The sequence below is a fragment of the Tupaia chinensis genome, unplaced genomic scaffold, assembly GCF_000334495.1.
Source record: "Tupaia chinensis unplaced genomic scaffold, TupChi_1.0 Scaffold139733_1, whole genome shotgun sequence".
NCBI classification, from domain to species: Eukaryota; Metazoa; Chordata; class Mammalia; order Scandentia; family Tupaiidae; genus Tupaia; species Tupaia belangeri.
In genome coordinates this window covers 1067992-1078400 of record NW_006199613.1, presented here as the reverse complement: position 1 = coordinate 1078400, position 10409 = coordinate 1067992, and the positions used below count along the sequence as shown (strand labels likewise).

At 60.1% G+C, this 10409-nt stretch overlaps 1 protein-coding gene across 1 annotated transcript in view; it reads left to right on the top strand.

The window, feature by feature from the left end:
* Positions 1 to 8827, top strand: part of CAT (catalase) — a 35231-nt gene extending 26404 nt beyond the window's left edge. Inside the window, exons 9-13 of the mRNA XM_006162101.3 lie at positions 679 to 817; positions 2055 to 2185; positions 6808 to 6915; positions 7811 to 7894; positions 8142 to 8827. Coding sequence (XP_006162163.1) covers positions 679 to 817; positions 2055 to 2185; positions 6808 to 6915; positions 7811 to 7894; positions 8142 to 8207 — 528 coding nt within the window. The 3' untranslated portion in view covers positions 8208 to 8827. The remainder of the gene's footprint in view (positions 1 to 678; positions 818 to 2054; positions 2186 to 6807; positions 6916 to 7810; positions 7895 to 8141) is intronic.
* The last annotated feature ends 1582 nt before the right edge of the window (positions 8828 to 10409 follow it).

Below are 10409 nucleotides of genomic sequence, written 5' to 3'. Positions count from 1 at the left end.
GGGGGCCACGGGGGGGACACTGTCTTGAGGTAGCCACAGGGTGCCCACTCCTGAGGGAGCCACGGGGTGCCCAGACTCCTGAGGGAGCCATGGGGCAGCCACACTTCTGAGGGAGCCATGAGGTGCCCATGTTCCTGAGGGGGCCACAGGGGCCACGCTCCTGAGGGAGCCACGGGATGCCACAGGTTTTATTTCCTGGTAGCCCTGACTTGGGGGTCAGCACAGACTCGAATCTCCTGTTTTTGGGGAAAACTGGTCCATTTTGGGATCTCTCGGCCTTCTTAAAGTTTCAGTTGTAGGATGTGATGTTTCGCAGGGGTGACTCCATTCCGACGATGCTGTGGCTGAGCCTAGAGCAGGGCCTGGTCCGACTTGGTGGCACCTGAGTGGTTACTGAGGTTGCCCCGCAGTGGGAGAACGAGGGGAGTGGAGTTCAGAATTTCAGCGAGCCTCTAGCAGATGTCTGTCACAGCTTAGGACTCCCGTGGGGACAGAATATGATGGGATGGTACCTCATCTGGGGCTTGGGACAGATGCCGAACCAGGGGTGCCGGTCGTGGCCTGTGGGGCAGGTCCCGGCGCTCAGACCGCGTGGAGCGCTTGCTGTGCCGCCTTCAGGCGAGGTCCGCTCCGCGCTGCTCCCAGTCATCCCAACATCTGCTGCCTTTGTCACCACAGGGCCGCCTGTTTGCCTACCCCGACACACACCGCCACCGCCTGGGACCCAACTACCTCCAGATCCCTGTGAACTGTCCCTTCCGCGCTCGAGTGGCCAACTACCAGCGGGATGGCCCCATGTGCATGCTGGACAATCAGGGTAGGCTGCAGGCACGAGGTGCCCCTGGGGGGCGGGGGCAGGCGGGGCAGCGGGGGGCCAGGCTGAGTCTGTCAGGCCCCAGGGCCTCCCGGCCTGCGCCCTGGCTGCCGGCGCAGGTTCTCCCAGCCTGAAGCGTGATTGCCTGGGGGCCTCCCGGCTTCCACTGGCCCCTCTGCCAGGTCGCGGGAGGAGCCCTTTCTCACAGCTCAGAAGGGAGTCCGAATCAGGACTTCAGTTCAAAGACGGTGCCGCTCGGTCCCTTCCGTCTCTTACTTAGTCACCAGGATTAGGCCTTCGGAAACGCGAAGGCCGGGAGTTCATGCCGTGGCCGCCACAGAGTAGTGGCTAAGCGCTGTGTGTAGGAAGCTGCGTCCCACACGGCCAGACTGCGCGTGTCGAGTTGAAAAGAGCCACGTCCGATCTCTGACACCCATGGGTGAGGCCACAGCTGAGTGAAGCTGTCAGTCAGTGAAGGAGTGGTGCCGAGGGCCAGGGCTTAGTGGGGCGCTCTGTGACAGACGTGCAGTGTGCGCTGGGCTGGAGGAGCGGGCTCCAGAATCTGGCCCTGCGGCCCCAGGGGCCCTGTGTGACCCTGTGTGGCCCTGTGTGGCCCTGTGTGGCCCTGTGTGACCCTGTGTGGCCCTGTGTGACCCTGTGTGGCCCTGTGAGACCCTGTGTGACCCTGTGTGGCCCCGTGTGACCCTTTGTGGCCCCGTGTGACCCTGTGTGGCCCCGTGTGACCCCGTGTGACCCTGTGTGGCCCTGTGTGACCCTGTGTGACCCTGTGGCCGGCAGCTGGGACCTCAGGGCTTTGTATCTGCCCCTGTGACCGGGAGGACCAGGACCAGAATGTGGGTCACTTCTGGAGTTCTGTGATTGGGTGTCTGAACTGAGCCCAAGGCCACGTGTAACCCTCCAACTTAAAGTGGTCTTTGAGTCTCTGCTGGATGGTGGCCAAGTCACACCCGTACGTGTTCAGACTGGCTGGCTGTGGCGGGGAGGTGTCGTGGGCTAGACCGTGCACAGTGTGGAAAGGGGCCTTGAGACCGCCTCGCTCCGGCTCGGAGGAAGCCAGCGCCGGAGTGCGTGGTTGGAGTCCTCTGAGAACCGCGTGCCACCTGAGCTGAGGGAGCCGGCTGCAGATGGCCGGGGCGTGTCCCGGGATGTGGGTCCAACTGGCGCTGGAGTTCACGGCTCGGTTTCCTACTCCTAAGCCCCCGTGTGGTCTTCCCTCAAGGTGGCGCCCCCAACTACTACCCCAACAGCTTCAGCGCCCCCGACCAGCAGCCCTCCGCCCTGGAGCACTGCGCCCGCTGCTCCACAGACGTGCAGCGCTTCAACAGCACGAACGAGGACAACGTCACCCAGGTACTGGCCTCTGTGGCTGCAGGAGCCGCCGGCTCGGCCCTGTCCAGGCCCGTATGTGGCTGAGGTGGGATTCGGGAAGGCATGCTGAATAGAGATGCAGGCTCCTGGAGGGGTGGAGCTGAGAGCTGTGTCCCTTGGCTCGTCATTGGTTCAAGGCACGGGGCCTGCTGCTAGTCCGCTCAGACTGCGCTGATGGGGTGTAGCCGGGGCCACCGGGAGAGAGAGCTCGTGAAGTCTGGGAAAGGCTGGCCCGTGTCCAGGCTGGAGGACTAGCCCTGGCACCCCGAGGAGCTCGTGGCCCTGGCGCAGGGGCGTGGCCGTCCGTGGCTGCGCTCGCCATGTCCCGCCTGCTTAGAGCCTGGGGCCCCGCCACTGCTCCTGGCCCCCACCCCTGCTGTCCGCTCGCCATCATGGCCTCACTTCTCCAGGCCTCCCTCTTCCCGGTGGCTTCTTTTCCCCGTGCGTTCGGACTGCAGCCACCCTCCACTTCCCGCAGACAGGGAGGGGAGGGCCCTCGCCAGCGGCTCCAGCCCGGCCTGTGGCGCTGGCCTTCATCGGCTCCTGGTCAAGGCTGCCCTTGCAAATGCCCAACCCAGCCCCTGGCTAGCAAGGAGGGCCTGGGGCGGCCGCCACGGCGTGCCCAGCATGGCTCACGCCTCGCCGTGGAAGGCTGATGTCGGCTTCTCCAGGTCTGTCGGGAGCTGCTGAGACTAGCGCTTCCATGAGAAGCTGTTTAGATGCTCAGCTTGTGAAGGCGGGTCCCGAGAAGAGTAGACGGACCGCATAAATAGCTTCACTGTGAGAGGCTTTCTGCTGGAAAGGCATTTATGCATATACGTGCAGACGTTTATGTAAAACGAAAAGTACTGTAGGCCATCCGCTCCATTTAGGTGAACGTAAAGCATGCCCTGCAAGCCTTCGAGAGGAACTGTCACTTCCGGTGGGAGGTGCCACGGTGGGTCCCACTGCGCTCGCTGGCCCCGGAGGCCCTCTGTGGGAGGCGAATACAGGTTTCAAACAGCTGGCACAGCCGCTGCAGAAGCCGGTCACGTAGTGAGGCTCACGCTGACGCGGTACAGCATGCTGCGGCCACCCTTCCGTCCTGTGAGGCTGCTGCCCAGCCCTGTACTTCGGCAGGCGAGGTGCCGTGCAGCCGTGCTCGAGGGACTCCGCCGTACTGGGAGTCTCGGGAAACAGCAGGCTCGGGTCTCCTGAAAGCGGTTCACCTTGATGCCCACTTCTGGCCAGGTGGACCGGCGGGCGAGACCTGCCCTCCTGTGACGAGCACTAGGGCGATGAGCACTAGGCACAGCCCGCATGTGTGTCAGGGCTTCGGGGCTGCTGCAGGGGTCGTGGCTCCGAGACCTCGGGGCAGACTCGAGGGGGGCGTGGCATTTGGTGACGTCCCTCGCCAAGTGTCCCCTGACTTGTGAGTGGCCAGGGCGCCGAGTGCTGGTCTGCCGAGGAGGAGAGACTGAAGTTGTCACCCAAGCTTTCGGGGGATCCCCGCGGGGTCACGCTGAGGAAGAAGGGCGCACAGGAAGTGAGCCTGCTGCACAGCAGCTGAAGCCCGCCTGCCAGTCGCCTCAGGCTGGGTGGAGTGGCGTCTGTCTGGCTGTCTCCCCTGTCTGCAAACTGGACCTTCCGTGGTGGCAGATAGCCCTCAGGTCTTCGCGACCTTTTCATGAGCAAATGCCCGTCTTGGGCAGTAACTGTGAGGACGCCTTGGGACGGAAAATCAGCAAGAGGGGACTGAAAGCCCCAAAGCGCCGTAGAAGCAAACGTACCCGAGACTCAGAGGTGGTGTGTCCGACCCGGGCGTGAAAATGCCTGTAACTGGCGTGCTGAGGATATGGAAAGCAGCATGCTGGATTTACTGAGAAGACTGTGGTCTGTTAAAAAGCGTAAGAACGATGGAATGGGTACGCTGAGCTAGAAAATACAACTGACGTTAAAATGTCATTAGGTGGGCTTAAAGTTTTTTTTAAAGAATTATTTACTTACTTTTATTTATTATTTTTAATTTGCTATAGGGCTCGTGAGCACACCAGAGAGAAACAGAGAGGGAGGGAGGGAAAGTGAGAAAGCGAGCCGCCAGGTATGGGACCGGCCACGTGGGAGTCCAGTGCCTTAACGGCTGTGCCACCTGCTGGCCCCTTACAAGCAGTGTTGATGCAGCCAGAGCGAGGAGTAGCGAAGTGGAGCTGGAGGGACTCTTAGAGAGGGAAACAAGCACTTCTCTCTGTCACAGCACATGTGTAGGGATCATAAGGCCAGCCACAGGTGGGGGCACCTCTGCGGCCCGTCTAGCCACTGTCCTGCCCGCCTGCGGAGCAGCTTGCAGAGACAGGAAGCCGAAGAGCAGACAGGGCCTTGGGCTCTGTGGCCCTTCCTGGAAGAAGACATCTAAGAGCTGAGAGACACAGAAATGTGGCTGACTTCATCACTCACCAGGGACGTGCAGGGTAAAGCCAGGTTGGGACACCACCGCGCGCGCATGCTGGCAGAGCCGGGAGCGGCTCCGTGGTTCCTCGTACCGCCTGGCCCTGCCTGCTGCAGCCGCGGAGCCTGCCTTGGGCCGGCAAGTCCATGGCGCGGCTGCCACGCAGCGGAAACATGGACATGTGACCCGGGGCACCGTTCAGGTGCTCACCAGCAGGAGGGTGGTGACGCACGGCAGCACGTCCCAGTCCGGGCTGGGGCCAGAGTCGCTGCGATGCGGTCACAAGCTTGATGTGGAGCGAGGCAGAGTTATCGACTGTGTGGTCCCATTTGTACGTCTCGTCTCTTCTCATCTTTATTTTTTAGTTTTGCCACAGGCCACGTGAGCTCACCCGTGGGGGTGGGGGAGTAAGACATCGCCCAGCGGGGTGGCCTCGCTACAGTCCCTTCGCTTCCATTTCTCCCTTACGGGATTTGGGCCATGTGTGCACATGCACTTGGTTTTCTTTTCTTTTTTTTTTTTTAATAATTACTTAATTATTTATTTAACTCCATTCTTTATTATTTTTTTTATTTTTTATTTTTTTTAATTTGACCAGAGAGAGAGAGGGGAAGGGAAAGCAAGAAAACAAGCCGCCAGGTCTGGGACTTGAACCGCGGGTCAGCCATGTGGCAACCCAGTGCCTTTAACCACCACACCTCCTGTTGGTCCCCACACCGGAAGTGTTTTTCAAGCCTCTGGGGCCGGGACTCAAAAAGTGTGGTCGGCCCTGTGGGATCCAGGCGCCTTCACCACCACGCCACAGGCGGGTCCTGAGCCAAAACACACTTAGGGTATTCGACGTCAGACAAATAGCCTTTAGGGAGCTGGGGGAGAGAGTGCGTAGCGACTGGGGGGGCTGTGGGTTCCGCGGTGTGGACGATGCACCATGTCGGGCTGGGCGGTGGTCACACAGCGTTCACTGAGAAGTCACGAACGTCACACACACCCGGGGCCTGTTGTAGGCACGTTACACATAAACGAAAAGCTTGGTGAAAACGACCTTCGAAATAGGAATGACGCGTGGAGGTTCGCACAGTGAGAGACAGCTGCAGAGGAGCCGGCAGAGTGCAGCCCGCTGGGACGGGACCTGGGGACCGTTCTGTGCCTGGATCATGTTCATCTTGAAAGTCTGATTTTTAAATGTCAGCTTCAGGTTTAAACTTTGCTCAAAAAAAAAAAAAAAAAAGAAAAAGAAAAAAACACCATAATTTTAGCCTGATGTTTGACAACTTGCTGAGACAGTGCACGTCCCCGTGTGCTATTTCGGTACCATGGCTAGTTGGGTGTGGCTGCACTCCGTGGCAGAGCAGGGCAGGGGCTGGCACCTTACGGGGCTCGGTGCATGCTTGCCGGATGAAAGGTTAGAGTGGGCTCCAGTGCACCCGGAGGTGGCCTAGTTCAGGAATGAGCCCAGGCGACTCGGACTGACACGCACCAGCCCCGTTTTCAGTTTTAACCCGTTGGTGTGTTTTGGGGGTGAGCCCCAATAATGGAGCAAAATGTCTCTGTCACTTTTTTTTTTATTGTCCAAGACACCTTGTTCTGAATTCACTATGGAAATATACACATGTAAATGAAGTAGATTTTCTTCCCTGTGGTTCTGGGTGAACTGACGAAGGTTATGTTGTGCTAAGTTACGTTCAGACGCCTCGCGGATGTGCACTCAGTATCGGCAGGCGGCGGCTTGTTAACCGTGCGCTTTCTGTCTGTCAGAGATTTAGAAGCAGCGAGCACTAAGGACTTGCTTAAAAGGCAGTTAGGAGTTGGCAACAAATGCTTATTTTCTTGTTTAACTTAAAACAAGAAATGGAAACCTCAGGAATGGAAGCGGCAACTTCCATCAGTTAGGGATCCCTCCCTGTCCCCTTCCTCCCGTCTTTGAAAGACATGAAAAAGGACAAGCTCGGTCCCCAGGGTCTCATGCTAACCCACCCGGCTCTCCCAGCCAGCCAGGACCACGGGCTCGCACACGTGTCCTGCCGAGGGTCCGTGCCCCGTCCCCAAGTGGCTTCTGGCACTGCTGAGCACCGCACTGTCCTGGGATTCCCGAACCTCTGAAGCCTTTGACTGCCCGTTTCCCACGTGGCCGGGTGGCCGCTTCTGGGAAGCCGGCTGACAGTGCCCGCCCGCTGCACAGGTGCGCGATTTCTACCTGAACGTGCTGACCGAGGAGCAGAGGCGGCGCCTTTGCCAGAACATCGCCGGCCACCTGAAGGACGCCCAGCTCTTCATCCAGAAGAAGGCGGTAGGTGACACCTGAGCCCGGGTGCCCCCTCCTGGCTGCCAGAGACATTGCACTGGAGGGAACGTCCTCGAAAGGCCATGCCTAAGAGGACTTAAACACATTAGGGCCCGAGTCCAGCTTCTGCGGTGTGTCCCACACCCCCTGTCCCCGTCCCCGATCCCTAGACCAGGACTTCTCTCACTCTCTGGCAGCCTCTGGGCGTCCTGCGGTTGCTGCCTGACAGCCACAGCTGGGGTCAGCCCCACAAACCTGCTCCCGCCATGGGTACCCGATCGGGGCCCACACGTCTGCAAGCTCCAACCATAACTTGGGGGTTCCGGGAACCCACCCTTAGGCTCAGGAACTGGCTGAAGGACCTAGCGCTCGGGCAAGGGCTGCATGTAGGCCTCGGCGTGCTGTGCAGGACTGGCCTGGGGCCCGGCGGCGGCCGAGGTGCCATGCCCCCCTCCAGCGCTCACCAGCTGGGAGCCCCCAGAGCTGCCCGTCAAGTCGGGTCCATGGGCGCTTCAGGGCACAGGCTGGTCGGGCGGGTCGCTGGCGTGGGTGGCAGAATCCCCAGCTCCCCCGTCCCGGGAGTGCGGACTGGGTGGCAGGGCTACCCTCACACAGCGCTGGGCTCCCTGCCCGCCTGCCCCAGGATCCAGTCAGTCACACCACCTCCAGGCTCTGCAGGGAGGGGTCGGCCGGTGTCGTGGTCTGACTCACTCAGGGACGGGTGCTGAGGCTCTGGTCAGTGGATGTCCTGTCCCCGCTCACACGCCGCAGTAGGTCGGAGCTGTCACCGTCCCCGAGAGCCGTGTGGTCACGCTTCCCTGCTCCCGCCAGTGGCGGAACTGTGAGACGGAGACCCCGCGCGGAGGACGGGCTGGTGCTGAGGCGCCTCTCTGTTTGTTAGGTCAAGAACTTCACCGACGTCCACCCCGACTATGGGGCCCGCATCCAGGCCCTGCTGGACAAGTACAACGCTGAGAAGCCCAAGGTGAGTGTGCGGCCGGCCGGGGAGGCGCTGCTCCCTCCCAGGCCCTTGCCTGACCTGCCCGGTCTGGAGCGGCTGGCGAGAGACTCCTAGAGCCTGCCGAGAGCCTCCTAGAGCCTCGAAGCGCACTTCACCTTCGCTCCAGACCACGCTCCAGCCCTGACGGCTCCGCCTTCCAGCACAAACCCCAGCTCAGTAGACCCCGAGCCGCTGCCCCCGGCAGTGACCGCGGGTCTCGCTCTTTCCGCAGAACGCCATCCACACCTTGGTGCAGCCTGGCTCTCACCTGGCCGCGAGGGAGAAGGCTAATCTGTGAGGCCGGGGCAGCTGCCCGTGGCCACCCTCGAAGCAAAGCGCGGCGTTCACTCGGGACCCACCGCCGGGGAGAGCTCTGCTGGGCGCACGGGCCGCTGTCCGCCACCCTAACCGATTTCTATGGCAGAAGAGGTGGCGGAGATTTCTAATCTTGTCCCCTGGGGAAATAAGGGCTGGGCTTAACAGGCTTTTAAGAGAGACGTAGATTTGCTTTGGACAGCTGGTTGGGTTATGTCTGCTTAGAGTAACTAGCAGGAAACTGGCCAGGAATTTGCTTTGTCTTTTGTAAAGAAAAACCCTTGGTGAAATGAATGTGTCCCCGTGTCGTCTCATGGCCTGCTACATAAAATACAGCATAATTATACCGGAAGGAGAGAGAAAGATGATCACTCAGAAATTTTGATTTTTCTAAGAGTCTTATAGGAAAAACACGTTTAACGCACTCGGCTTCAGAAGATGGCGGAGCTACCACGCCTCGTCGTCATCTGTCATCCCTGCTTGCGACTGATCGGGGCGGGTCAGCCCTCAGCACTGCACATGTGCTCACAGCGCTGATTTTACGGCAGCTGCTTTCTAATTGCTCACGTTTTTACAATAAAGTAATCCGTACGTAAAAATGAAGTAGCCTTTGATGTCTTCCGACTCCGGGCTCATTTGACGTTCAGATCGTTGCCCTTAAAGCCAGAGCAGCACCGTGAGCAGGTGCCATGCTCTGCCTTGGCCAGCTGTGCTCGGGCCTCGAGGCGGCCCCTGGAGAGCCCTGCCTGCAAGTCACCAGGGTCCCCGTCCCTCCTGCAGGACCGTGGTTTCTAAGATAAGGGCTCAGAACCGCGAGGAGCGGTCTTTCTTCTTAAACCCGTTTTGCCCTCGTGCTTGAAAATCATAGGAAGGCCTAACAGAGGCGTCGTGAAGACCGAGCGGCAACCCGCTTTCCTTCAAAGCCCTCCCCCTCCATCTGCAGCCAGCCTGCCTTTGCGGGAACCGGCTGAGATGTGATCGTCATGCAGCCGTGGGACGGTGTCGGCACTCTGCCCCTGGCTCAGCCCTGTCCTCTCACACGCCGCAGTTTGGCGGTCGGAAGCATGTGCCTAGAGACGTAGAGATTGCGTTTACCGCCCGCGCCCAATGGTGAGGCCAACCCTGTGGGATGAATGCGTCGACACGACCAGCCCAGCACGGGGAGGAGGTGAGCACGGGGAGGAGGTGAGCACGGGGAGGAGGTGAGCACGGGCTACACTCATCAAGGTACAGATTTGTGTTGAATTCATTGCCAGAGGGCCTGTGTGCTTGCCAGAGAGAGGAGGGGCTGGCGAGCGCGGCCACGCTGCATCCTTTTCCGCCGTCCTCCTCCCTGCTAGGGTTCGGGCATGCGTGTGCACACATCCCATCTGCTTTTCAAGCTGCCAGGGCTGGGATTTGAACTGGTTAGCTAAGTGGGACTGGCCTTGTGTACAGGGCTTGACTGCTGCGCTGTGGGGATGGCTTAAGATACGGTTTTGAGATGATGCTCTACTTTGTTTTGTGTCGTTGCTTAAAAATAAGTGGGAGGTTAAAAGCACGTGGACCTCCCATGGCTTCTGCGTGCGTTTGACACGGAAGCATCCCTGGTTTTGTACTGGAGACCTCCAGTTGTGGCTGGCAGAGACAGACAGTGGCGAGGCTAACTCCCCGGTGAGCTGTGGCTTCCCGGGAGGCACCTGCTGCTTCCGGCCCTCTTTAGTGACCCAGGTGCATCCTGAGGCTTTCTGGAGCCAAACTGACTGGGGGGAGAAACTAGCAGAGCTGGAGGCTGTGACTGCACAAGCAGGCCCTCGGAGCAAGGCCAGGCTCTGTCGCTGCCCGCCTGGGGCCTGCACAGCGGCCTCCCTCCCCCGTGTTAGGCCCTCTCTGAGTGGGGCAACGGGCCCTCATCTCTGGGCGAGCAGCCTCTGCTCGTGGACCTGTTGTCCCCACCGCTCTCCCTGCTCAGCCCCCAGTGCCCGTCTCGGCCGACTCTGGCTCTGTAACAAGCCAGCTTGTGGCTTGGTGTCTTAAAATGACCATCGTGTGGCCCTTGTGTCCAGGCTGCCTGGGGTAGGCCGGCGTGGCCTGTGCTGTGACCTCCCAGCGTCCGCCCCTCCCAGACTGTAGATTTCCCGTAGTTCACAGTGAGTTACTCAGAGCCGGCCTGGGCAGCGGCGGGCACGGCCCCAGGCGGAGTGCC